Source organism: Cyphellophora europaea (assembly GCF_000365145.1).
Source record: "Cyphellophora europaea CBS 101466 unplaced genomic scaffold supercont1.1, whole genome shotgun sequence".
Lineage (NCBI taxonomy): Eukaryota > Fungi > Ascomycota > Eurotiomycetes > Chaetothyriales > Cyphellophoraceae > Cyphellophora > Cyphellophora europaea.
Genome location: NW_008481797.1, coordinates 362,648 through 388,732, shown reverse-complemented (window position 1 = coordinate 388,732; position 26,085 = coordinate 362,648). Strand labels below are relative to the sequence as shown.

At 53.2% G+C, this 26,085-nt stretch overlaps 12 protein-coding genes and 1 non-coding gene across 13 annotated transcripts; 9 read left to right on the top strand and 4 right to left on the bottom strand.

Moving 5' to 3' along the window:
* Positions 1-141: 141 nt before the first annotated feature.
* HMPREF1541_00116 (uncharacterized protein) lies at positions 142-1,844 on the top strand (the record flags this gene model as incomplete). Its single annotated transcript, XM_008712424.1, has 2 exons — positions 142-960; positions 1,005-1,844. 2 exons carry the CDS (start codon positions 142-144, stop codon positions 1,842-1,844), a joined length of 1,659 nt encoding a protein of 552 aa, XP_008710646.1.
* An 11-nt stretch (positions 1,845-1,855) lies between these two features.
* Positions 1,856-2,868, bottom strand: HMPREF1541_00115 (uncharacterized protein; the record flags this gene model as incomplete). The annotated part of the gene is made up of 4 exons (XM_008712423.1): positions 1,856-2,096; positions 2,151-2,187; positions 2,237-2,742; positions 2,819-2,868. 4 exons carry the CDS (start codon positions 2,866-2,868, stop codon positions 1,856-1,858), a joined length of 834 nt encoding a protein of 277 aa, XP_008710645.1.
* A 577-nt stretch (positions 2,869-3,445) lies between these two features.
* HMPREF1541_00114 (uncharacterized protein) lies at positions 3,446-4,982 on the bottom strand (the record flags this gene model as incomplete). The annotated part of the gene is made up of 3 exons (XM_008712422.1): positions 3,446-3,559; positions 3,613-4,500; positions 4,578-4,982. 3 exons carry the CDS (start codon positions 4,980-4,982, stop codon positions 3,446-3,448), a joined length of 1,407 nt encoding a protein of 468 aa, XP_008710644.1.
* A 530-nt stretch (positions 4,983-5,512) lies between these two features.
* Positions 5,513-7,123, top strand: HMPREF1541_00113 (uncharacterized protein; the record flags this gene model as incomplete). Its single annotated transcript, XM_008712421.1, has 3 exons — positions 5,513-5,960; positions 6,017-6,280; positions 6,396-7,123. The coding sequence occupies 3 exons, from the start codon at positions 5,513-5,515 to the stop codon at positions 7,121-7,123; spliced, it is 1,440 nt and encodes a 479-aa protein (XP_008710643.1).
* An 801-nt stretch (positions 7,124-7,924) lies between these two features.
* On the top strand, positions 7,925-9,324 carry HMPREF1541_00112 (uncharacterized protein; the record flags this gene model as incomplete). The annotated part of the gene is made up of 2 exons (XM_008712420.1): positions 7,925-8,404; positions 8,455-9,324. 2 exons carry the CDS (start codon positions 7,925-7,927, stop codon positions 9,322-9,324), a joined length of 1,350 nt encoding a protein of 449 aa, XP_008710642.1.
* A 557-nt stretch (positions 9,325-9,881) lies between these two features.
* HMPREF1541_00111 (uncharacterized protein) lies at positions 9,882-10,754 on the top strand (the record flags this gene model as incomplete). The annotated part of the gene is made up of 3 exons (XM_008712419.1): positions 9,882-10,274; positions 10,349-10,414; positions 10,461-10,754. The coding sequence occupies 3 exons, from the start codon at positions 9,882-9,884 to the stop codon at positions 10,752-10,754; spliced, it is 753 nt and encodes a 250-aa protein (XP_008710641.1).
* Positions 10,755-11,398: 644 nt separating this feature from the next.
* On the bottom strand, positions 11,399-12,961 carry HMPREF1541_00110 (uncharacterized protein; the record flags this gene model as incomplete). Its single annotated transcript, XM_008712418.1, has 1 exon — positions 11,399-12,961. The coding sequence occupies one exon, from the start codon at positions 12,959-12,961 to the stop codon at positions 11,399-11,401; it is 1,563 nt and encodes a 520-aa protein (XP_008710640.1).
* Positions 12,962-13,695: 734 nt separating this feature from the next.
* HMPREF1541_00109 (uncharacterized protein) lies at positions 13,696-14,737 on the top strand (the record flags this gene model as incomplete). The annotated part of the gene is made up of 2 exons (XM_008712417.1): positions 13,696-14,645; positions 14,695-14,737. The coding sequence occupies 2 exons, from the start codon at positions 13,696-13,698 to the stop codon at positions 14,735-14,737; spliced, it is 993 nt and encodes a 330-aa protein (XP_008710639.1).
* A 532-nt stretch (positions 14,738-15,269) lies between these two features.
* Positions 15,270-15,697, top strand: HMPREF1541_00108 (uncharacterized protein; the record flags this gene model as incomplete). Its single annotated transcript, XM_008712416.1, has 2 exons — positions 15,270-15,353; positions 15,557-15,697. 2 exons carry the CDS (start codon positions 15,270-15,272, stop codon positions 15,695-15,697), a joined length of 225 nt encoding a protein of 74 aa, XP_008710638.1.
* A 686-nt stretch (positions 15,698-16,383) lies between these two features.
* HMPREF1541_00107 lies at positions 16,384-16,499 on the top strand. Its single transcript, XR_573427.1, has one exon. It is a non-coding gene; the product is annotated as a 5S ribosomal RNA (ribosomal RNA).
* A 1,098-nt stretch (positions 16,500-17,597) lies between these two features.
* On the bottom strand, positions 17,598-18,089 carry HMPREF1541_00106 (uncharacterized protein; the record flags this gene model as incomplete). Its single annotated transcript, XM_008712415.1, has 1 exon — positions 17,598-18,089. The coding sequence occupies one exon, from the start codon at positions 18,087-18,089 to the stop codon at positions 17,598-17,600; it is 492 nt and encodes a 163-aa protein (XP_008710637.1).
* Positions 18,090-21,722: 3,633 nt separating this feature from the next.
* HMPREF1541_00105 (uncharacterized protein) lies at positions 21,723-24,057 on the top strand (the record flags this gene model as incomplete). The annotated part of the gene is made up of 2 exons (XM_008712414.1): positions 21,723-22,060; positions 22,104-24,057. 2 exons carry the CDS (start codon positions 21,723-21,725, stop codon positions 24,055-24,057), a joined length of 2,292 nt encoding a protein of 763 aa, XP_008710636.1.
* A 344-nt stretch (positions 24,058-24,401) lies between these two features.
* Positions 24,402-26,065, top strand: HMPREF1541_00104 (uncharacterized protein; the record flags this gene model as incomplete). Its single annotated transcript, XM_008712413.1, has 4 exons — positions 24,402-24,770; positions 24,825-25,532; positions 25,582-25,856; positions 25,924-26,065. 4 exons carry the CDS (start codon positions 24,402-24,404, stop codon positions 26,063-26,065), a joined length of 1,494 nt encoding a protein of 497 aa, XP_008710635.1.
* Between the last annotated feature and the right edge of the window lie 20 nt (positions 26,066-26,085).

Here is a 26,085-nt window from a genome sequence, read left to right as displayed (position 1 = left end):
AGGTTCTCTTCGCGTACTACGTTGAGGCACAGTGACCTCTATGCCACAGTCTTGGCGCAGCGACGCTTATCTATCCAGCCGTTCCAACTTGATTGCAACAACCACGAGCTCGGGCTTGATGTATGTCCGTAAACATGAGCGATGGCCGCTCAACGTCGCGTGGAACGTCGGCAAGCCATTGTGAGGGTCAAGACTGGCTGCTTGACTTGCCGGCGGCGTAAGAAGAAGTGCGACGAGTCGAGACCAGAATGTCGTGGCTGCGTGCGCAATCACCTGACCTGCCAATGGCCACAGACAGTTCTCTGGGATGCAACCCCTCCGTATCACTCCAGCCATGAATGCGGCCCAAATGCATCGCCAATAGGACCGGCGGGTCGTTTCACGCCCCAGTTTCACGACTGGCAGCCAGACCCGAGGTCCACCCCTACAAGCTCGGACGATGCATTCATCACGGCCGAGGATGGAGGCGCGGCCCTCAGTGGACCCTCAGCTGGTTCTCAGGTTTTGACAATTCAGCCAGAGGAGTTCGGCTACCACTATGATGAGGTCAGTACTTACTCTGAACCTGAAAATCGACGGACCTCAGTAGCGCGACAGCCCGACACCATAGAACACCCGCTGTCGATGTTTCCCAATAGTGGGCCGCACTCGCAGGACCTCCTTCAGCACTATCTGGCACGTACCGCTATCAGCATGGGCAACGGATCTACCGAAGTCAACCCGTTCATTGTGCAGCTAATCCCGCTTGCGTTTTCAAAAGACCTCATACTTCAACTCCTGCTGACTCAGAGCGCTGTCCATCGCGCACGTTTGGGCAGCAATAGTGAGCTGACCGTAGCCAACAGCTACTACGCCAAGTCGCTACGACTGTTCCAGACGAGCTTGGACAACCACATCCAACACAATGGCGACCATGCGCTAGAGCTGGCGACCGGGGCGCTAATCATGTGCTTCGTCGAGGTTAGGATGTTCCGCCTCCCTTGTACATCGCTGATAGACAACAGACTGCAAGAGGTGACATTGACGGAGTGGTCTTTGACCATCTCGGCGCCGCAAGCTCTCTACTGCTCAAGTTCATCGATGGTCCAGATTCGCGCGTCCCAGAAGGGATGCGCAAGTTTTTGGTCGAGTATTACGCCTATACTGCCACACTCGCCATGATATCGGTAAACCCAACGCACAACACGCAACGAATCCTAGTCCCTTCCCTGATGGCTGCGGCGCACCAACTGTTGGCCGAGGATTATATCGGTCACCTTTGTGGTTGTTGGTTACAACTTCTTCTTCTCATCCCTCGGGTTTTCGACCTGGGTATCAGAGCATACGCGCCTCCGGTGGCCACAGAGCCGGCTTTTCCTTCGTCCGATGATTTTGTGACTTTCAGTGCACTTCAAGCAAACATATTGTCATTCTCCCCGGCCCCAGACAGCCGCCCCGACGTCAAAGTGGCAGGCCTGATCTACCAGAAGGCTGTGCTTCTCTATCTCTACACCGTGTTGGACGCTCTACCGCGAGAGTGCTCCGGTCCGGGACCATGCGAGAACCTTATTCGGGTCACTTTGAGAGAAGCAATGGAGCTCCTGGCCAAACTTTCGCCGATAGCACGCATTAATACTAGTCTATGCTGGCCGATCGCAGTGATTGGTGCAGTCATTTCAGATGCCGTAGAGCAGACCATTCTGCGCGATAGGCTGCAGACTATGTTCGCAAACATCGGCCTCGGGAATATCGAAGCCACCACTAGATTGCTCGACCAAATGTGGCTTCAGCCCAAAGAAGCACGAAATCCATGGACCATATGCAAAACGATGCAGGAACATCAGCTCTGGATATCATTCGCATGAGGCCATAATGACTACTTTCCCAAGTTGCTTGGCGCTGCAGTAGGAGGTCCCTCTGCCGTTACATACGCCTTGGTCAAACCGCCGTCCACCACGAAATCCGTCGCGTTGACGAAGCTACTCTCGTCACTTGCCAAGAATACGACCGCATGGGCTTGTTCGATGGCTTCACCGAACCGGCCAGTCGGGAAGTGCACTTCGCGGCGGAACCGTTTTGCCTGGTCATCTCCCAGGAAATCCTGAAGCATTGGAGTACTAGCGAGGGTCAATCACAATCGCAGCCACAATGACTACGATACAAAGACTCACTTTAGCGGTGCGGGGCATAGGGAGTTGAAGCGATATCCTTGGTCGAGTCAGCACACAAAAGACCCGATCAGCCTCCCAGGTCTCACCTTCACGAGCGTGCACCATGGCCAACTCACGAGTCAGAGCCAGTACAGCTCCTTTGCTGGCGGTATACGCCAATTGCGGTGTAGCTGCACCCACCAACGCAACGATACTCGCGGTATTGATGATGCTGCCCCTTTTCTTACCATGCTTGCGAAGGCTCCGGACGGCGTGCTTAGAACCGTACCACACCCCTTTGACGTTGATGTCCATGGTAAGATCCCAGATCTCATCGACGACATCCTCAGCATCGCCATCTTTCGGGTTCATAATGCCGGCATTGTTGAACATGACATCAACGCCACCCCATGCATCCACCCGCGCAACCGCGGCTGCAACCTGGTCTTCTTTGGTCACGTCCACGATGATGCTATCGAGAATCCCAGCTGGTGTGGGCACGACATCCTTGGCCTTTGCGAGTGCCTTCTCGAGCGCCGGTCCACCTACGTCGACCATCAGGACAGAAGCGCCTTCCTGGAGCATGAGAATGACTGTTTCTAATCCGATACCACTATTTCAGGGGAGTAGAACGTCAGTACAGTCCTGCATAAAGTTCTCGGAGAAGCCTGGATGGTGACCGCACTTACCCAGCCGCACCGGTCACAATGGCGTTCTTCTCTTGCAGTCTGCCGCCCATCTTGTCACGTTTTGGAGTATGTTTTGTGCTGAAAGACTGTGACAATCTCGAGATTGAGGTAAATCGGACGTGTTTTTATTGCATCTCGTACTTTGGTGCGCTATGCCCCTCCTTCAGACTGCGAAAACCCCCACCTGAGAACCGCCCGCCGGCGCGTTAGAGAGAAAAGAGTGTCTACGGTTCACTAAGGACCACCGCAGCCTAAGCTCGTGGAACAATTGGGGCTCTTGCATTTTGCCAGCTACGTGGCGGGCTTCCAGACGGGCTAACCGCGATGCGCGCTTAAGCTCATGCGCGCATCCGCCCGACATCTCCACGCTGTCATGACATTGAATTGCGTAAAGCGTGGCTTTCCTCGATATCTGTGGCCAGCTAAGAAACCCTCAGCCCGATAGTCGCGAACGTGGACCGCTGCTCACTATTACTGGTATTGATTGCATTGGCAAGAGCTACTGTCGTCAGGAAGAGGGTGTCATGGCATTCACCGCACTACATTTCTTTCGCAACGTGTTCCATCTAGATGGGCCAGGCGTCCCGTACTTGGTCAAACGCATGACGTGCGCCGAATCAATGGTTTTCAGCCGTGCTGCATCCTGATGTGAAAGCTCTTCAACTTGACAAAGGCATCAAACGCCTTGGGGCCCAGCGTGCAACCGAGGCCCGAAGACTTCCATCCCGTCCAGGCCAGGTCCTTCATGTCTCGTCAGCAGTGGAACAGATATAGATCAACGCTTTGAAACTTACCGGCGCGGGATAGTCGGCACGGTTGATAAACACCGTGCCCGCCTCGAGTTGCGCGGTTAACTCGCGTCCTTTCCCAATATCCTTGGTCCAGACGCTGGCAGTTAGGCCATAATGGCTATCGTTCATGAGCGCTACCGCCTCCACGTCCCCGCTCACCCTCACTACGGGCATGATGGGGCCGAACGTCTCCTGGCGGAGGACGTCCATCTCGGCGGTCACGTTTGTCAGAATGCGCGGCATCACGTAGTTTCCCTTGGGCGGCGGTGCCGCAAAAGAATCATTCTCCGGGGTGGCGTCCACCGCGCCCATGCCCAGCGCCTGCTCCACCTGGCTCTCGATTGCATTTTTGGCCGCGGGTGATACCACAGGCCCAATATTCGTCGCCGGGTCGAACGGATCGCCTAGTCGATACGTGGCCAGCTCTCTCTGCAGCGCCTCCACGAATGCGTCGTGCACGTCTGTGTGCACATAGATGCGCTCCACCGCGCAGCAGCTCTGCCCCGCGTTGAAGACGGCCGCATCGACAAGCTGCGCCGCCACGTAGGCCAGATCCGCGTCGGGCCGTACGTATGCCGGGTCATTGCCGCCGAGCTCCAGATTGAGTGGCACGACGCGCTCGGCCGTGGCCTTGCGGAGGTCGATGCCGACCTTTGTGGAACCTGTGAAGGTAATGAGCTGGAAGTCCGGGATCTGCTGCACCACTTGTCTGAGGAGCTCGGGACGGCCGATGTGCAGGCAAAGAAGGGTGTTGGCGGGCAGACCGGCCTCGGCGAAGATTTCGACAAAGCGCTCTCCGATCAGGGGGGTTTGCGGAGAGGGCTTGAGGACGACCGAGTTGCCGCTGAGAAGCGCGGGAACGAGGGCATTGACGATGATGAGGAACGGAAACTGTTTGAAGAAGCGCCAGGTAAGTGACCGTGTGTCGGTATTCAACGGGGCCTGCCTTGTTCTGGAGGGAGACTGACGTTCCAAGCGAACACGATCAATGTTGGGCCAACCGCCTCTCGCTGGACCCACCGCTCGAAGCCATTCTCTTGACGGCCGGGTAGGTCGCAGAGCGAGTCGTCGGCGATGTCGAGCAAATAATCTGCGCGAAGCTGCATGGTCTCGATCTCTTTGACACTGTAGGCAATGGGGCGGCCCATCTGAGTCGTCAGCTCTCGACCCAGGGCTTCCTTGCGTGCTTGCACGATTGTGAGAGCCTTCCGCACAATGTCTTTGCGCTGTGACAGCGGCGTCTTGCGCCATGACTTGAACGCCTCGCTGGAGGCTTTGGCCATTCGTTCGGCATCTTGGAACGTTGCTGCGAGACGTTCAACAACAACCTCTTGCGTTGCGGGGGAGATGGTACGGATGGTCTCGTTGACCATGGCGCACAATCTGCCCGGGTTTGTGGTAAGCCTGAGCGTTGTATGCGAAAAAAGATTTGCTACAGTGTTGAAGGTGGTTTTCAGACATCACAGCGCGAGTAGCCGCCTAGGCTGTCAAGGCTGTTGGCACGCAAACGGGCGATCACTGGAACCTCCTGAAAGATGCCGCACTAGCGCAAATCCAAGAGCGCGGTCAGCGGTTGTGAGAGCGCGGTGCCGTGGACTGCAAAGCTTTGGCGCCTTCAAAGACCGCGCGCTTGGCAGCACCAACGCCAGAATGCGGTTCTCGTGCTGTGGCGCCAACTGTGTGCCCCCCCCGAGATATTGTTTACTCCAATAATGGTACGTGATGGATCCAGACGCATTGAAGTGTTAGCCCAATGAGAATTTCCCAGGTGTTTAGCTGTGTGTCTTGTTCTTGTTCTCGCATCGAGTGTCCCGTGGTCTATGTCCTCGATGGTGATATTACCTCAGCGTCTTCCTCTCGTTCCTCCTGAGCAGTCAGTCTGCTTCTGTCTTTTAAGGGGATAATGGGGGATCTTGTCCCAGATACACCCAGCACGCCTTCGACCTACGTCGACGGCCTCGCTGCTCTCCTCCGCCATGACACCCGAGTCAAAGTTGCAGGCATTGACACCGATGGAATCCTGCGGGGTAAGGTCATGGCCAAGGACAAATTCTTGTCGAGTGCCGTCAAGGGCTTTGGAATGAGCTCTGCCATCTTTGGCTGGGACATGCACGACGTGTTATACACCACCCACACCGAGATCATGTCGGCCGAAGGAGGCTCCTCGGCGGATTTCATTGCAATCCCGGATCTGAAAAGTTTCAGACGCATCCCGTGGGAGGATGGGATCCCGCTTTTTCTGCTACGATATGTCTCCTCGAACCATCAACCGGTCTTCGCCGACGGGCGGTCGATGATCCGCGACATCTGTGCACAGCTAGAGTCCCTCGGATACACTGCGAAGGTAGGAAGTCAGTGCTGCCCCTCACACTCTCTGCAAAGCCTGTCAACTGATCACATCACCCAGCGGAACTGGAGTTCCACAACTTCCAGACCCCATCCGAAGATGGCTACAGCAACAGAGAGCAGACCCGGGACCTGGCTGGATTTCTGGCCAAGAATGGCCGAAAGAACCTAAGGCCGTTGACCGGGGGCATGTTTGGCTACAGTATCTCCCGCCCGGCCATGAATCGACAGTACTTCTACGATATATTTGACCAAAGCCTGGAGTTCGGGTGTGAGTTAGAAGGGTGGCACACCGAGACCGGTCCCGGGGTATTCGAAGCAGTGAGTGGCCCCTCGCGATGCAGCGTCTTCGTATATCAATGCCAAACGAGTAACACGATTCTTAGGCAATCAAAGTCAGCGACATCTCCGAAGCTGCGGATCGAGTAGCTCTATTCAAGCATGTCTCTCTGATCCTCACCCTTCAGATCTTGCCACTAACGTTCGAAGATACCTCACAAAATCAATCGCCATCCCCTACCACATCACACCCTGTTTCATGGCCAAGCCCATCTTCGGCCTGCCGGGAAACTCTGGTCATATTCACATCTCTCTTCTGTCGCCATCAGGCAATAACCTCTTCGCGCGCGAATCCCCTGACGCCTCCGCCCCCTACCCAGACATAGTCCACCTTTCCGACCTGGGCCGCCATTTTCTCGCGGGCCTCTTGGAGGCGCTTCCGTCTATCATGCCGCTCCTTGCACCCACCATCAACTCCTACAAGCGGCTCGTGGAGAATCACTGGGCACCCATACACGTCTCGTGGGGCCTGGAGGACCGCATGTCGTCCATTCGAATGATCGGGCCACCCGTGTCGTCCGCCAGTGCCACGCGCTTCGAGGTCCGCATTCCTGGCGCCGACCTGCATCCCCACTACGCAATGGCGGCTGTCCTCGGTGCCGGCCTGCGCGGCATCAGGAAGAAATTGGCTGTGCCGGTGCCACCGACGAATCTTCGAAACGTCACCGAGTTGGAGCTGCTGCCCAACACGCTGGAGGAGGCCGTGAAGCGGTTCAAGGCCTCAAGCAGCGTGGCGCGTGATATCTTAGGAGACGAATTCGTTGACTTTTACGCCGCGACTAGGGAGCATGAATTGAGGTCGTGGAGAGAGGCAGTCACCGACTGGTAAGTCATATGAGCCAGTCCTTGGACGCGAACGCCGTGTGCTCGGGCCGCATGCTAACCAACCCCGCTTCGCTAGGGAGTTTGAGCGGTATATCGAGACAGTCTAATGAGGGCAGAAATGTAAACACGCCCCAGGTCTGTGCGCTGGAGTAGCCATTTCTATCGTGGATTCCAGAACCGAGTCGGTTTACGTCTTCAGACACCAAGGCCCGCCCTCAGCAGTCCTATCTTGGAGCAGGTGCGGTGTTGAAGTCCGTTATGGAGAAAGTGATCTGCGCCTCGCTAGGTCAATGCCGAGAACTCTTATCTCGTCGTGCGTGGCTATATCAATGCCGATGCTACTTTGCCGCGCTCTCGAGACTCTAGTCTCGAATCAAGGGCACTAGCCCGGCCTGGAGAGATAGGAAGTTACTTGGCCCGATGGAGCTCCGCAATGTGGTATTTACTTGCGGCATTGATTGGAGGGCAATATAGATCGCTGTAGCGTGATATAAGGTCCCTACGGCGCCTCAACAGCGAAACCCGACCCAAATCTCTCATTCAAAATGGCCGCTACCACGGACAAGATTGATGTCAATGTCACCCGCACCAGCGCGGTTCCCGACGCTCTCCAAGACTCGGAGAAGCATGCCGCGAACGTCCATACTGATATTGGATTGTCTTATTACCAACGGGCGCTGGAGATTGACCCTTCGACGCGCGAAGCAATCGCACGCCGAGTCAAGAGGAAGATCGACTGCTTCCTCCTCCCTGGGGTAACAGTTTAATGGCTCTTAGGCCTGGCCACAAAGCTAATGAACATCAGATGTGCCTCATCTATCTGCTTTCCTTTCTCGACAAGCAGACGTTGAACTTTTCCAACGCGTTCGGTCTGCAGGAGTCACTGAACCTTGTCGGTCGGGACTATGCCTGGGTCGCGTCGGTTACGAATATCGGATATATGGTAGGCTCCTACCCGTCCAACCTAGCTCTGCAGAAGTTCCCCATCGGCAAGTTCGTCTCGGTGATGCTCCTCACCTGGGGCGGACTTCTCATTGCCACGGTTGGCGCAAAGAATTTTGCCGGGCTGATGGCGCTGCGTTTCCTGCTCGGGGCCGCCGAGGCGTGCATTGGGCCAGCGTGGATGCTGATGACGAGCATGTTTTGGACGAGAGATGAGCAGCCCCTCCGCATGTGCATCTGGCTCGGATGCAACGGCATAGCTCTCATGTTGGGATCCGGCATCTCCTGGGGGCTCGGCCATAGCCGTGACACGTCTCTGGAGCCTTTCCAACTGATCTTTTTGGTATAAACACACCTTCTCCTTGATGGAGAGACCATGCTAATTGTTCTGAGGTAATCGGTGTCATAACTTTCGCCGTGGGCCTTGTAGCCTTATTCTACTTGCCTTCTAGCCCTCTCGACTTCAAACTCTTCACGGAAGAGGAAAAGGTCGTCTCGGTCTGGCGAGTTTCTGGTAACCAGACGGGAATCAAGCACAGTAAGATTCTCTGGTACCAGATTCGCGAAGCATTTCTCGATCCCAAGGTCTGGTGCGTCGCGGCTCAGCAACTCTCTATCGGCATCATCAACGGCAGCATCGCCAACTTTATGAGCGCGCTCCTCCAAGGGTTCGGCTATTCGCAAGTTCAAAACGTCTTGTATCAGCTGCCAAGTGGTGCGTTTCAACTTGTCTGCACAGTCTTCGCCGGCTGGTTCTCGTCTGCCGTGCGCAACACGACCGTACTGACGGTTGTAATCGTCCACGTGCCGTCCCTGGCCGGCATCATAGGCGTCGCCACGATCGACATATCTCACCGCCTCGCACTCACTGCCTGCTGCTGGCTCCTGGGAGTCATCGGTGCGGCCATTATCCTGAACTGGTCGATCGTCGCTGCCAACTTTGCCGGCCATTCTAAACGCATGACGGTCAATAGCGCAAACTTCTTCTTCTACGCCACCGGCAATGTCATTGGCCCCTTCATGTTCACTCCTAGCGAAGCTCCTCGCTACATGTCGGCGATCAAAGCTCTTTGCGGCATCTACAGCGCCTCGGCCTTCTTCACGGCCGCGATCGGAATCTTCATGTGGAACCAAAATCGCATCCGTGACAAGGCGGCACGGTCAGGCATTGTTGACCAGGGAATGAGCGTGGCGGAAACCGGCGAGGAGGGCTTCCATGATCTCACCGACAAGGAGAACAAACAATTCCGTTACAGATTGTAAGCCTGGGGTATATCACACTGTCAATATGAGGTTTCCCGGGAGCAACAGGCGCGTCCAAGGCCGCAAGCAAGACTCTGGTGCTAGCATAGCTGCAAATTTTCTAGGTGAAGCCTGGTCCGACAACGAAAAAACCTCAGATAATGATGACGGCAAACATGCACTCTGCCATCGAGAACTACTGGAAGAGCCCGGAAAATGGGAATCATCAAGGGACGCAACCGAACTAGACATTAATGATTAGTGTCGTGTCCATCTGCAGTGCTCGAGAAAACGAGGGACGCACTATGATAACTTATCCCAGACGCTGATATCCGCATAGAAGGTGTTGATCCCGAAACGGTAAGTCGATTCACTATCGCGCTCGCAACAGGCGAGGCGCGGCTAGAATCTACCTCGGTGCGCGCGTCTTGCCCCGTCGGTCGGACGCACGCGATTGTCCTGGCGTTCGTCGCAATCCATACCGAAGGAGCCCCGCTCCCTCCCCAACCCCAGCGATAAATCCCCTCCTATTGTGAGCCCCAAACTGCACAGAACACTCGCACCTCTGCTCTATCGACATGATTGCCTGTACCACGCCGTTCCCTCGGGTCGCCATTCTCCGAAACTATCCTCTCGATGTAGAAACAGAATGGGGCCAGCAAATGCTCGACTCCATTGCCGGGCTCGTACGCCAGTCGCAACCGGAGGCTGCTATCGAATACTACGCGCCAATAGACGGCGGGGACACGCCAGACGCGGCGTCTTTCAATCTGGTCATCCTCACCGGCGGCACCTGGGATATCACTCTACCAGAGGAGCAGTTTGACCCTTGGGTGGCCAGGACGGTCAACTGGATCAGGCAGACGGTGCGCGAAAGCCCCAGCACGAAACTTGTCGGCATTTGCTGGGGCCACCAGGTCATCGCGCGAGCGTTGGGCGGAACGGTTGTGTATGGAAAGGCTGGGACGCTGGTATGAATCATCCCGCCCCCTCCGGCCCTAGCGCGTATAATGAATCGCGAAACCAACCATTCCACCTCCGACAGATCGGCGTGCGAGAGATCCAGCTGAACCACACGGGTTCGAAGGTGTTCAAAGGCTTTAATTTCCTTGTAAGTAGTCCCAATGTCCACGAGGTGTCTGACGCGGGCGGAGCAGCGACTGCATAAATTCCACAAACGCGTGGTCGAGCGCGCGCCACCGGGTTTCACCGATCTCGCCAACGACCACGAGATCATGCGGTCCGACTCCGATCGGATCCTCACATTCCAGGGCCATCCTGAGATGACGGCTAAGATCGGTCGTGGCATTGTAGGGCATGGCGATCCATCATACCTACCGGACCCAAGTCCCGCCGGGATCGAGAAACTGCATCGGGATCTGGAGAAGGCGGAGGACGGGAAGCAAGTCTGGCCCGTGGTAATGTCTTGGGCGTTCCCCGCGACGACCTGAGCCCTTGATGATCTTTGACTTCTTTTGTTTTTTGAAACAACGACTGGACGAGGATCTACCACCGAGTATAGTAGTATTCATTAATGACATTGACCTTAGTAGGGAGAATCTGTCGGTAAGATGATCAGTCTGCCAGATGTCGTGTGTCATCATAGCAAACTCGGGTACCGTTGCTTGTCAACTGGCCCTGTGCGATTGCGGAGCTGGGAAGATAGAATCTTGGGGCACCTCATGGCCTCATGATTGACACGTAAAGGAGCACACCCATGCAGGTCTATTTGAGTTTGGAGAGTGACGTTGGAAGTCCTCTCAGCTGGTGCGGGAATTGCTCATTATATCGAATGAGAATGTTACGCAAGACCTTGTCTTGTATACCCCCAGTACGAACAGCAGATAACGTTGATGCCGAGAAACCACACATGATGCATACTGAGACCAATCGACATCCAGGACTCTCCACGTCTTGTTCAGAACCAGTAGCCTACGTACTGAATCATAGTCTATCTGTGTCAGGTGCTAGTCGGCATGACCAGGCACCACTGTCCTCACTCAGTGATAATATTGCAACCGATACTTCTGCGGTGGATCGTCACAGATTTTCCTTTCACTTAGTACCGCCAGACGTTGGGCTAGTCTCTGCACTCTCACCCGTCGTACGTCTGCCTGCGCCCGCGTATCGTAACCCACATGTCTCGCTGCAGATGAATGCCATAGCAGCTCGATACCCATGGCTGCGTCGGATTGACGAGCGTGATCTGATATCGACGCAGCAATTCAAAAATAACCTTGTTCAATTCAAGGGCAGCGACGCTCTTACCTAAACATTGGTACTTGCCATGTCCGAAAACGAGTTCATTATTGCGCTCCATTGCCTTCAATTTGTCAGCAGAGGTCTCGTCGCCACCTTGATCTTTGTGAATCCAGCGTTCGGGTCGGAAGACGTCTTCATCCGGGCCAAAGAGAGTTGCAGACCGATGTACTGCCTTTGCAGAATATCCAATGCTGACATTGCCGGGGACTGGGTAGCCGCATAAGGTATCGCCTTCTGCAGGAGTCTTCTTTGACAGCATTCCAGCAATGGGAGGATACCATCTGAGCCCCTCCTTTATGCATGCTTGTAAGTATGTAAGTTCTCTCGCCTCCTGGTCAGAGATGATGCTGTTGCTACTAGAAGTTGTTTCTCCGGAAAGACGTCTTTGATCGATCTCCGCCAGCAATTTAGTATGTACACGAGGGTTCGTGATGATGCACAGCAGAGTTGCTCTCAGTCCCGTAGCAGTTGTATCGGAACCAGCAGCGAGCTGCATAACGCTCTCCTGCTCAGCCTCCTCCTGACTAAGTCCGTGGCGGATGAAGCTAGCAAGCATATCCTTGTGTTCGACTTCGGGCTTACCGTTCTTGTCGAACCGCTTTGCAACTTGCGAACGAGTTATGCCGAGGACCTTGCCTAGACCGAAAGTACTATTGACTGATGGTGCAAACAGTTTCAGAAAGCCGATACTGGTGAGGAATGTGACAACAGCTGGTATAGTGCAGGTGCAGAAGATGCTCGGGAAGATTGTCTCAACCTCGTGGATGTAGCCGAAGTTGTCCTTGTCCTCGGAGAGATCATTAAACTTCGCATCGAAAGCCAGCTTGCTCATGATATCGCTTGTAAAGTACTGGATTTTGCGTGCCAGATCCGTACGCACGACTTGACCAGGATGCAAGTTGAGATATTTCGTGTCGATAAGTTTTACAAGGTCAAGCACACATTCGTCAATGTCTTGCTCCAAAGAAGGATTCTCCTTGCCGGAATACCCGGATGCCATCTTGCGACGTAAGTCATCGTGGTGTTTCTCGTCTCGTGTCGACAAGACATTGTCTTTACCAGGGATCAGGCGCATGGCCAGATACCAATCAGATCGTGTGTACGGCGATCTGGCAGCCGACATTCGGCGCAAAACTTCTGGGTCTGACACCAGAAGCGTCTTTGGGGCGATTCGAACCAGAGGCCCATATTGACGATTGAGATCATCGAATTTGTCAAAGATGTCGCCCCGCAAGTGAGTCCAGAAGAGCGGTATGACCGACCAAGCCCAGAGATTTGGTCCTGGGATGTGCTTGAGATGACGATAAGATCGTATGCAGGCTGAGATGTATAACGCGAACAATAAAAGCACGAAGTCGAGTAAGAGGGAACCAGAAAGTGGTCCCAGAACAGACATGTCTTCGAGTAGCTCGAGGGACGTTTGTGCAAAAAGGGAGAGAAGGATGAGTGCTGAGTCAAAAGTGAAGACAGTCCGGCCACCGTGCCATATCTTGCAATTTCCGATAAGGGCTATTGAGAAGCCTGTGACACGTGGTGACCTCTTCCCAGTTCGCTCTTCTTCCTGAGGGCTGCGATCTCCTGGGATTCGTAGTTCACTGGAGTTGGCACGATTCAGCAGACATCCGACAGGGCAGTCAAATCTACCCGATGTTGCACTGGCCCCACGAGTTCCTAAGATGTGTACTTCTGGGCGAGCATCAGACTAGTGGCTAGTGTGCCGTTAGGTCCCGGGGAGATCTTTCCGCTGCTGGGAGCGTGTCGGGCCAAGAAGCGTTAGGACCAATAGCCGAACATCGTTTCTGGTCTCTACCTCGCGTGGCGGCGTGCACTGCAAACTTTTGACGGCGTCAAGATATCGAACGCACTTGGCTGCATCATCACATCGCTCGGCTCCTAGTGTTCAATGCGCTGATGGCGTTCTTGAAATCTGCACGTCCGACAAGGGGGAAAGATCCTGGGATTTTGTGCAGGGTGGTGTAGGGCCCAAGCCGTGGTGTCGCAGTGCCGCTGAAGTGCCGACAGTGCAGCTCGGGCATAAAGTGTCGCACTGTCCGCAAGCTGGGCCCCTCATACGGTCTTGCACTTATTAAAGTGAGCTCTAAAGCGACTCTGCAAATTCCCCATTTCACAATGGATCCAGGAGGACATGCTGAAGCAACCGGCATTGAGCCCAATAACGATGAAGAGATAGATTCCGCCTTCGGCGAAGGTGATTCAACTTACACTGCAACGCTCCGGTCTAGTCTTCTAGAAAGTGTGCAGGAAAACGGCCGAGGCTATCACAAGTACAGAGATGGCGTGTATATACTTCCCGAAGATGCACGAGAACAGGAGCGACTCGATCTGCAGCACGAAATGTTCCTACGCTCCTTGGACAGAAAACTTTATCTCGCCCCCATTGACGAACCCGTCCATGAAGCATTAGACCTTGGGACAGGAACAGGTACATGGGCCATAGACTTTGCGGATCAGCATCCAGAGGCGAATGTCGTCGGTGTCGATCTGAGTCCAATCCAGCCCAGTTGGGTTCCGCCGAATTGTAGATTCGTGGTGGATGACTTCGACAAGGAGTGGGCATACAAAACAAAGTTCGATTTCATTCATGGGCGGATGCTGCTCACATCGAGTGCAGACTTTCCGACATTATTCCAAAGAGCATATGATTCTCTACGGCCAGGGGGTTGGATTGAGATGCAGGATTTATATATGCCCCTCAAGTGCGATGATGGTTCTATGGATGGTACCACGTATCAGCAATGGAATGAACTGTACATACAGGCTTGTTCGAAGCTAGGAAGGGATCCTTCTTATACCGCAAAATATAAGGAATGGATGACCACGGCTGGGTTTGACGGCGTTGAGGAAGAAGTATTCAAATGGCCAGTAAATACCTGGCCGAAAGATGACAAGCTAAAGGAGATGGGTAGTTGGAATTTGATCAATATGCTCGATGGTCTGGAAGGATTCACTGTACGACTGTGGACTATGGCGTTAGAAATGAGCACGGAAGAGATCGAGGTTATACTTGCTGGCGTGAGGAAGGATGTTCAGGATAAGAGGATACATTCATACTGGCCGATGTATGTGCAGCCCACGACGACCTTGAGTAAAGCTAATGAGTGTTGCTAGGTACGTTGTCTACGGTCGAAAACCCAGCTCGGGTCCTGGGTAGACTCTTTGCAATGCGCAGTTGGGTGAGTCCCGTTTCTCTACAAAACCAGCCGGGAAATCTCGGAAGGTATCTGTGGATACGACCATGCACGTTCGCCAGCAGTCACTAGAAGTCTTGCCAGCTTGTGATAATTAACTGTAAATAGCCAGTGGAGGAAATGAAATCCACCTGAATCTCTCCCTAGCTACCTGGTATGTGAATAAGGTACGGTTGCCAAGACCTCAGTGCCGGCTGGTTAGCTCCGAGTTATCTCCGGGCAGAAAGCCACAAACTCGCCAAGACTCCTTCAAACCTCTGAAACCTTATCGCGTCAAGTTCAACGACAGTCCAAGTGCCCTCCCTGCCACAACTTGACACCCACGTTATACTCACGGACGACTCGTGCTCTATCTCAACCATTTATCGACAAGCCACTGTGATTGGATCCGTCCCTATTTTGCGTGTGTGCCGCCAGCGAATTACGTGGCAAAATTTTGCGGCTCATCCAGATTCTTCACTTGACGAACCGAGTTCATCGCCCATCGACACCACAATGGGCAACGGTGCTCGAGCACAGCAGAAGCGCGAGCGCAATGCTAAGGATACCAAGAAAGGGCCTACCTCGCAGCTGAAATCTGTATGTTCCCTTTCTCTGCCCCGTTGTCATTTAACTGTTCCCCACCTCCGTACAATCTCATTCTGCTCCAACAGTCTTGGAAGTTGTCTGCAAGTGCTTCCACTCCAGTTTACCGGCCTCTCATGTTATCTTAATGTCACTGCAACGAACACAAATGCTAGTACCGCGCTAATCATTCCTTCCGGGCTTCCCGGTTGTGTTAGAACGCAGCAGCCAAATCCATCATCTGCAAGATCTGCAGACAGGACTTTCAGGTCACGACCAAGCAGCCGGCGCTGGAGCAGCATGCCTCGAGCAAACACGCTGGCAAGGCGTTGACGGATTGTTTCGACGCTCCTGCGTGAGAAGGTTATGGGGTGGGGACAGTTCAATGGTGCACTAATGTGGCCCCAAGGCACTGCTAGTCGAGTCTGAATAGCGATCGGAGCGTTAGAGGTTTGGTTTAAAATAGACTTCCAGCCATTTTCTCATTGTACGCAAACCAAAGCCAGATTATTGCAGCCACACAAGCAGACTCGGTGTCTTCTATCGCTTCTGTCGGGCTTCCATCCTGTATTCGCTTGCGAGTGCTGAGGCAATACTCCTTCTGTATGCCAGCGCCGCTCGTGTCAAGAAATGTTGACGGCAGCTCAACAAAGTCTCACGCGTCCGAGTAGTCAACTTTCAATATGAGGTAGGCATAATCCTTCGACGACAGCAGTTTTTTTTGTCTGGATGGCTCAAAGCTAAGCTTCAAGAGGCGCCTCAGAGGCGGAAACCCAACTTCGCAATTCCTTGGTCAGTCCTCTCCACTTTTTGCCCGCAAAGTGAACCGTTGTCAGCCTGCTGCCATACCTGCGCGTCATTGACGCAGCAGACCGGTGCCTGGTAGTGCGCGGCTGTGCACACTGAAGTTGATTGTCAGTGAAATTCTGTTGGTCACAACAGGGTGTGTGTCGGTGAAGGCAAGCTCGCAAAGCCTAGGTCGCTGAGAGAGAAGAACAGCAGGGCATATCTATATATACAAAACACGCACGAATGCCTTTCGCAATCGACCATAGGCTGCGGAAAACAGGCCTTCCCGTCCGCTCAGGCAACTTAAACCACAGGCCGATCAGTTAGTAGTTGAGTGGGTGACCATCAGCGAATCCTGATTGTTGATTGTTTTTGGATTTTTGCGAGCCGGTGCACAACCTCGTTTAGCGTCAACTTTTTTAGTACTTGGCGGAGCTAATATCAGGCAGTAAAAGCCTTGGCGTGTCCATACTGAGCATCCAGCGGCAAAGCTGGCAGACAGTAGATCCAGTGGGAAGACACAGATAGGGTTCAGTCTCACTGTATGCGAGAGCGACACCAGAATGATCCAAGTATTCACACGAGATTGGCCTTTCGGCTGTCTCCTTTTCCAAGTTTCACACGCTAGAGCTCACAAAGCACATGTACTGCAGGGTCACTTGCGAGAGTGCTTCTATCACTGTCGAAGCATCGTGGTACTAGATCCTATCGGAGCATATAGGGCAATACTCGTCAGTTTCCTATAGATTCTTTGTCGCACCTCGAGGTTGGCTGTCCTTTCACGTCCCGGAAGGATGCCAGTGTTCGAAATTGGTAAAAGGGGTCCGCGGGCAGATATATTCCATTGATGCAGCGGCTATCTCTCTCAACGGGTTCTTCTCTACAATAACACGCGCTGCAAACGCTGGAACTTAGTCGCAGGCCACAGCATAAGCTTGTTTGCAATAGTCCATGTGTACTATACTTGGTTTATCAACTATGCTCGAGATACATGATGTTGGCTTCGTACGCTAGCTGCAGATGAAATTTGCCTATGGTGATGGCATCCCAACTCGTTGTTATCATCAATACACGAAAAGTGATTCTCGGCGATTGCAAGTACAGATGGACAAGCTGCAGCTTTTGTATATAGAGTATCTGAGGTTCTGGCATGCAAGATTGCTGCGACATCTTCTTAGGCAGTTGTCTCGCGCTGCTGAAAGCACCAGATGCGAAGTGATACGTGTCTTAGAGAGCTGTTGAGCAGGAAAGTGCTAAATGAGAGGTTTGCTGGCTGACAGATCGATTGACGAGCAACCCATTGGTGTTGCTGGGTGCATCGACGGTAATATTGACGGATGAATGAACGTGTGGACCGAATCGAGAAAGCCATGGCTGGATTCGTTGGTTGGTCAATTACAAAGCGCCGCTGTGACGTTGTTGTGTACCTCTCCTGTACGTTTACCACAGAGAAGCCTGATGTTGCCCGGTTCAGCCGTTGATCCAGCTCAGCGAAAAGGATGCGAAGAAGTAAACAGTATCTTCGGACGTTCCAATCGTGAGATAGAGGTAGTCTGGATTTTCTTCTTGGGTCGTCCTGTATTCGAATTGCGACACTATGTCACCCCAATCGGCGAGAGTCGCAGCGCTTTGCCACGAAGTGCCATCCACGATATTGCCAGAGACGATAAGCGTGGTCCCGTCATCGAGGTTATTATAGGCTGCGATTTCGGCCCCACCAGCATTCATGGCGATCTCATTGAGCGCGGACTCCCAGACTGTTACACCTTGGTTATCGTCGTAGTTAGCAGGGTCCGCGTCGTTTTGTGATCTGATGAGGACATAGTACTCGGTGCCACTGGAGGCTGTGAAACTCCAGGTATCGCCCTCGTCGCGCTTGGTGGGTGCTGCCTCTGGCAAGGGCTGGTTCAAACACGTGGCGATCGTGCTCAGCGACAAAGTCAAAAGCTTGATGTAATGCATCGCTGCAGCTTGTAAAACGCCTCTTTACCACTGGAAATTGCAAGGTGAATTGCAATTGAGGGGGAAATGTTGCTTTGGTCAGACGGAGAGATGTATATTGCGTGTAAGAACAACATTGGGGTTATAGGCATCGGGTCAATGGCCGACGTGGATAGCCGGAGCATTGGCACTGCCCCCGTGTACGAGCAGAGTCCTCAGGGCTGACTCTAATCCTGACCATTAGAGTGTGGCTTTCCAGGAATAACCATTTCCTCTCAGTGAACACCGAGCCGACAAATTTAACGTTACATCTGGAAATGCTACGTAGCGAAACAAGTCTCCGTGATTAACGTACCTCGTTCGTACCTCAATATCATCAAGCAGATGAACAGGTATTTGCCGTTGTTTCCTATTCTAATCCATGTCATAACAGGCTAGAGCAAGCGGGCCCACCTACATGAGACGCATGATCTGCACATAGAGCACTAGTGCAGCCCCCAAATCGCCATGCTGGGTCTTCAAGTGATGATCAGCGAGTTGGACGGGATTGTCCAGATGGACAACTCTGAAGCCGCCCAGCGAGTCATATTGTCCAGCTCGCTCCACTGTCAGTAAGTGTACAATGCGTTTGTGATCATGTATTTCCCCTTAAAGCGGTGTTCGGTACATTCAGGTGTCATACTTGGTACTGCTTTGTCGGGAAAGTCGCAGAGCACAACCATTTCCCCGATACCACAGCGTGAGCCCCCAGTCGGAGGAGAGGAAGCTCCAGTCCGCGTCACGCTGTTTAGTGACTCAATTGGACATGATTCGACACTGCAGAGGTACAGGTTACCCTGGCAATTGCTGGTTTGGCCCCCGAGCTACAATATCAGGCCTAGGCGCTGGGATCAGCGCTCTCGTATGCACGAATGGGGCCAAGTCGTTAATCTTTGTTTGGCATAAATGTGGTTAATTTAAGTTACCGAGCGGCTCAACTGTCTCTCTTTGAGGAGAGCGTCTGCATGCGGGTCCCTTTGACCTGCCTTGGAGTAATCGCACTTCCACAAATCTATGTGGGTGAACATGGCAATTCCAATACCTAGGGCATGTTCTCGAGTGGAGCAGCTTCGGAGTATTCTTTATCACGTCCCACCTTTCAGCGTTGCCAAGCTCAGAAACCAGTTTGATGTCGACTAGGGCTCTGTCGTACTCCCGATCGCTTTGCCTGGGGTTTCCTAGCAGTGGCAACTCACTCGTCCGGAGAGCTTGGGCATGAACTAGTCAGTAACCACGTTCCTGCCGCCTTACACTGCATTGGATCAACACGTCGTGCCAAGTCCACAGTGACCTTGGAGAGCATAGCCATGAGCGGGACACAGGAAGGATTAGCAGACTGCGTGCCAGGTGGTAAGGCGTGTTGGCTTGGCAGATCGGCTATCATATTACAGACATCGTACCCGTTGTAACATCTCGTCAAAGCAGGAGAGATGAGAAACGAAATCAATTCATGACAGACTAAAAAATCGTCCGATCATGGGCTCAGCGATAGACTGTCATCGCGGCATTTGACCTATTCCTCTGTACTCTGGCCCTCATGATGACCTGGCCACCGTAGCCAGCTACTCATCGAGAGGAGGCAATAGACTTCTGGCTGCGTAGACATATTAGTCAAGTGTGGACTCAGCTTAGGCTACAGACGTTGACGTATCATTCTTCACGCAATAGTCAAAGCATTGGCCCCGCGCGCAGTAGAAGCAGGGGGGACATTCGTCAGAGTTCTCGCAAGCTCCGGCGTAGGTAGCAAGAGCTGCTATTAGAAGGACGGTGATCTGTGTGAGGTTCATGCTGGAGTAGAAATTCTAGGTCTGTAGCAGCTTGTGGTTTCAAGTTCCCAACGCTGCAAAGAGATGGAGGGACGCATTTACTGTATGGCCCTGAATTCGCCACTGCGGACTTCAACTTTCGCCTTTCTCTTCAAAGGGTCCGCCGACGCGCGGACGGAGACTTACTGTGCTGGCAGAACCCAAGTCATGAGCAGGGGTTCTCAATCTGGCCCCAACTGCAGCCTATTATTTCAAAGATTGGGACTGGTGAACGATCACCTCTGCTGTACCACCAGCGCTACGTGCTACTGTTCCCGGGATAGGGCATGTCGTACAGATAAGGGTTACATCGTGAAGTACGACAGGACGGGGCAATTTGTGGCAAGCCCATGGTTGCAAGGCATTGATCGTCGATCATGCTTGCGCTTGAAAATTGATGTAGGGTTCCAATAAGCGCACTGATACAAGCCCCGTATCTATATAAGGCAGGTTTGTGCAACTCAGTGATTCCTTGTGCCAAATCGCAAGATCTGTACAAGATATTATTCAAGAACAACTGAGAAGCCATGTATATGTCCAGGAAAACGTTTCGTACGTGCAGCGCATACTTTTGACCTATGTGCCTTGGTTCATTGAACAGCAAGCTAACTGAAAGCAGCTTTGGTAGCTGCCTTCTGGCTTCTCGGACTTCAGTCTGTCACAGCAGACTTTTGCGAAGGACCTGGCGGATCAGCTTGTCCAGTCTCATTCAATGGTCAGGTAAGAAGAGCTTGTCACCATTGTGTAGTGCCCGTCTATTTCATCCGACACAAACAAGCCTGAGGGAGGGTGACAAAAGCTAACATTGCAGTGTACCGCCGGCGTTCAAGGCTGCACTTCGGACATCGGGGGTTGGGTCTGCCACTGCGACCGCTATCAGGTGTGTTTGCCCTCGCCTAAAATGAGGCGGAGGCTCAAGTACGTGCTTTGGGAAAGAGGCTGACACTGTATATCAAAGTGCACTGCGGACAACGAACCATGCTCGTACAACGTTAGATCAGAGATCTGTCTTTGCCACTGAGGCACTAGCGCTTGCTGTGATTGATGAAGCGGGAGACCAGAACGTGACGCTCGAGGCGATGATAGGAAAGGAGGTTCTGTCTCGGTGGATAACCATCATTCATGTTGCTAAATCGCGATGGAGGCAGCAGATGCTATATACTATGATCAGAGCTTGAACTACGAACCTAGAGACATAGTCGCCGACGATTGACGATCAGAAAATGGACTGGTCGACCGCGTCGCGGCTATGCTATCAGCAACGCGCTTCTTACCGAAGATATGCCGATGCCTCATGACGCCGGCGACTTGAACTCATCTATCATAGCCTTTTCACTCTTCGTGCACTAGTTACCCAAGAGCAGTCAATTCTGATCGTTGTCGCAAAGTATTTCACGTTAATAGCCTCGATGATGATATTCCCGATTGTCGTGCGTCTTCTCTGCCGAGAGAGAGGTCCTCATTTCCACGCGAAGGTCCTCGAATTCTCCCACTGTGATTGGTCGAGGCTGAACTGCAAGTGAGGACAGGGCGCTGGTGAAGTCATGTCCACCTCTGCTGACTATGGTCGAAGCCAATCACATAGCACAGATGTGCCATGTCCAGTCGCGTGAAATCTGTTCCTGAATTGCGGAACTGCAACGGTAGAGGTACATGAAGAAAGCACGCCCAGCTACGATCTGACGAACAACGTCCAAAGGTAATAGTCGCACTTCGCTGTGAATATCGAAGTTGGCAGGTACCTACGAGTCCTTCTGATCCAACTTTCATCATACGACTTACCCGCTCGTCTATTTTTGGTTGCGGCAAAATGCTTCTCAATCCAACGCACGAAATCACTCTCAGTGGGCTTCCACCGGATGTTCTCGATGCATATGTCCGGTATAAGAAAGGCACCCGTGCAATCGTTGCATGGGTAGTGCAGTACGCTCCCTCGCACTACGCGGGCGCCAGAAAACTGCCGATCAAGGAGCTGGCCAGACTCTGCGCGTTAGTGACTGGTAAGATCACTCAGCTGCCTGATGTGATTCATTTCTACTTTCGCGAGACAATAGCTGCACGCAAGCGGCTCAGCAAATACTTCCGGGGTTTTCGCGACGAGTCGCTTGAAGATGCTGACACGGTTAATCATGAGCACTTTACGATCAGGTATGGCCAAGGAATGACTTGATAGACGTGGCTAACTTGCAAGCTTAACCAACATATACGCCAACCTGTGTGCGATTTGCGAAAACCCAAAGCAGACGTGCAGAGGTGACCACAGGAAAAGTGAGCCAGACAGTCCTACTAGTCAGCTTCGAAACCTGTATGCTGGCTTGGCAGTAGAGGGCGCTGTGGCGGAGGACGCTCCAGGCGCAATCGATCCACTGGATGAGTGTGCTGAGTGTCGCGTTGATACCGCGCGGCCGTGTCCCGGCCCGCAGAAGGATCTCCCTCTTGCCGACGATGAGCTGGGGAATGCCATCGAGTACGCCTCAGCACTGCAAGAAATCCAGGATACTGTGCAAGAGGTTGAGCGATGCTGGGTTCAGGCTGCAGAAGGTGCTATCCACTTTGTCTCTGCAGCTTTTGTTACCCACGTTGGGTACGCGATACTCTTGCGGGCCGAGAGCAGGCTGAGGGAGCTTGATGAGAACATCACCGTGGCCGAGTTACAGCGGAAATGCTGTATGATACTTGACCAAACTTCATCCTCGGGCGAAACATCGACTTGGCACGCGTTGCTCGAGCGCTTGGCGTCTATACAACATTTCGTCCGGCATCAGACCAATGCACATGACTTGCAAAGCTCCTATAAGACCGTTGCAGTCATACAAAAGCCTTTGGACTACGTCGGGATGGGTATTCCGGCCCCACGCCTGATTTCGGCCCTGATCGAGAACATCATCGCTCTCGTTCAGAGCAAGCACATTCCGAGCGCCATAGTCCGTAATAGCACTCCGGTTTACGCCGACCTCGGTTATGCCCTACTTCATGGTACCAAGGACAACAGCATGTTTCGGTTGAGCATAGGTCTGGATCTTCTCTGTCAAGCTTACACATCTCATGTCCTAGCACTGCAAAGACCAAAGACAGTGACTCATTACCGACTCACGGCTCTCAAGCTAGCTCAGAATGCGGCTACTAGCATTGAACGCCTGCTTGGGAATAAAGACTGCTTTCCTTGTCGTTGTGTCCAAACACTGGCCTATCACCTGCAGAACCTCGAGGAGGACCTCGTGGCTTTTGCTAAGCACAACCGATGGGACCTTTACTTTCAGTCACCCTACGTATCAGGCTCACATATTCTGGAGATTCTTGACTCGTGTCATTATTACGGCAGTAAGCTTTTTGTCTATCGTCATTACATGGGCGCTTTGGTGCACTCTTACAACGTTCTCAAGCAGCTAGGCGGTCTCGAGGAGATCCCGCTCATGGAATATCTCTGTGAAGAATTCAAGCAGAGTTTCTTCCCCGCTGGCCAACGCCCATCCAGGAGCTTCCGTGCATCGTGGACGCGGTATATCGGGGCTCGTATCAAGTTCAAGAGGGGACATAGACGAAACAACAAGGATAGCTGGTGTATGGCTATTCCTCCACACGAGGCTCGAAAAGCTGCCGGGTTGGGCGTGGGCAGAGACGAGGGCAACAACGACAAGGGCGGCTGCATGATTTTCAAAATCAAGCAGCAGGACTATGATGTTACGGATGCTCAGTGGGCCAGCTGTGAGACAAGAAGATCCGATGACGGGAATCTCGAAGCCAAAAGTGTCCTCGAGGAGGCAAAAGGTACTGCACGTCGACTGGAAAACCTTCTTCCCTTGCTCGACAGCCATCTGGCAACCACTTCGACGGCATATGTATCACCGCCGAAGGCCAGACTCAATCGCTTTGCGGTCTTTGAGGACTGCGTCAAGATCGTGTCCAAAATCTCCAACGCCACGCACACTGACCCTAAGGAGAGGAACATGAACTGCATCTGCTTCGCTAGCGCCATTCTGGAGGGTGGGGATAGAATCCTGGACGCCCGAGCTGGCGGCAGGCTCAACGGCAAAGGTGCGTGTTGGACGAAAGATGAGAGGGAAGGCGTACTCAAGACAACGATGGAGGCGATGAAGAATGTTCTTGCTGGGAAGGGTATGAGCCGTTGGGCGTTTCATATCTAGACATCGGGGCGCCCTAGAAGCGATTGTTTGCACACAAGTGTATGTGGGATTCGTGGACCCTATGCACCAAAACAATTCACTTGTACTTTTGTCGAATGGTCTCGCGGCATCTACCAGAAGATGTCACACGAATCCCACGCCCGCTTGCGCCTTCAATTTGTGACAACTGGTTACACGGAACTCAACCCCTTACGTCAGCTTTGACCACATCGACAGCCTCGATGGGCGTCAAAGCGACGTGATGATGCAAATCCGTTCGGAAGTACGACAGCCATTATCTCGAGGACAGCCTGTCTCCTAAATCTTCAACGGTCCACGGCTTCGGCACCCTCTTCTGCACCGCTATGGAGTTCTTCCTGGGAGACGTTGTAAGCCAGCGTAGTGTTATCTACGTCACCTTGGCGTTGCTACACTTTGGAGGTCTCTGCATTTACCGGCTCTTTCTGCACCCACTGGCGCGGGTACCAGGCCCATCATTGGCGGCCTGCACCAAACTGTATCAGACCTACTACTCACGGAAATATTTCGAACAAATCGGAATCTTGCATGACGTCTATGGGCCTGTGGTCAGGATATGTCCTAATGAGATCCACCTCGCTGACCCGGCCAACTACGACAGGATCTACCATGTGGGGAGCACCTACACCAAGGATCCGGTATACTATGATTTGACTAACGTGCCGCTCTCCACGTTTGGAGCTGTTGACCACGAAGTATTGACATCCTGTCTAGGCGCCGCTCGGTACCGTGGCTGATTACCGACACAGGTCCACCGCATAAGAAGAAGCGCACTGAATCCCATGTTCTCGCGCAAGATGGTCACGTATCTCGAACCCGTGATACAAGAAAAGGTCCAGACGTTCTGCACCCGTGTGCAGGAAGCACTGGATCGCAACGTGCCGTTTGACTTACATCATGGCTTTCGCGCTGTGTCGACGGATGTGGCGTCGCACTATGCGTTTGACAAGTCCTTCAATTTGTTGGACCACGAAGACCTCGGTGCGACATTTCATGGCCACGTTACTGGAGTAGGCCCCTCGATATGGATGTTCCAACTGTCGACGATATTGCGGGAGATTGCCATGGCGTTACCCGAATCACTCGTCACATCGTGCTCCAGCTCTCTCAAAGCAGTGTACCATTTGCGAGACTCGTTCGCGCGCGAGATCGATGCCATTAGAGAGCGTTTGCAGCATCAAGGGAGGCCGGAGCGACCTACCATCTTCACTACCTTGCTGGACCCGGAAGTAAAACCCGCTGGGTTCGTGCCACCGTCAACTCCGGCGCTCACGGACGAGGCATTCTCTATTATCTTCGCGGGCTCAGACACGTCGGGTAATGCGATGACGGTCGCCGCTTTTCACACTTTACGCACGCCAGAGATATATGCACGGCTCACCTCTGAGCTGATGGCACGCTTCCCGGACGTAAATGTCCCGCTTGCATACACTGACCTGGAGCCCCTCCCCTACCTGGTGAGTTCATATCATGGAGTCATCGACCCAATCTGACTAGAAGGACAAGTCCGCGGTAATCAAAGAAGCACTCCGTCTCTCATTCGGCGTGCCGGGCCGTCTCCCTCGCGTCGTGCCTGAGCCGGGAGCAACGTTCAACGGCTACTTCGTGCCCGCGGGCACCATCGTTGGCATGTCATCCTGGACGATGCACCGCGACTCGCAGGTCTTCCCGGATCCCATGCGATTCGACCCCGAGCGGTGGCTAGAGTTAGGGGCGGTGCGTCACTTGGATCGCAATATGGTGCCGTTCTCTAAGGGAACGCGTCAATGTGGGGGCATGCAGTGAGTCTCTTCGCCCCACGACTATGTCCTCAAGAGGGGACAAATCAACTGACACGTAGGGGTACAGATTGGCGTATGCAGAGCTATACGTGACTCTCGGAACATTCTTCAGACGATTCCCCAACTTGAAGGTGTACAAGACAGAGCCGCGGGATATGGAGTACGTTGATGCTATCGTGAGTTCATCGAGACACGTTCTGGGCGCTTGACTGCTTTGCTGACCCTAGGC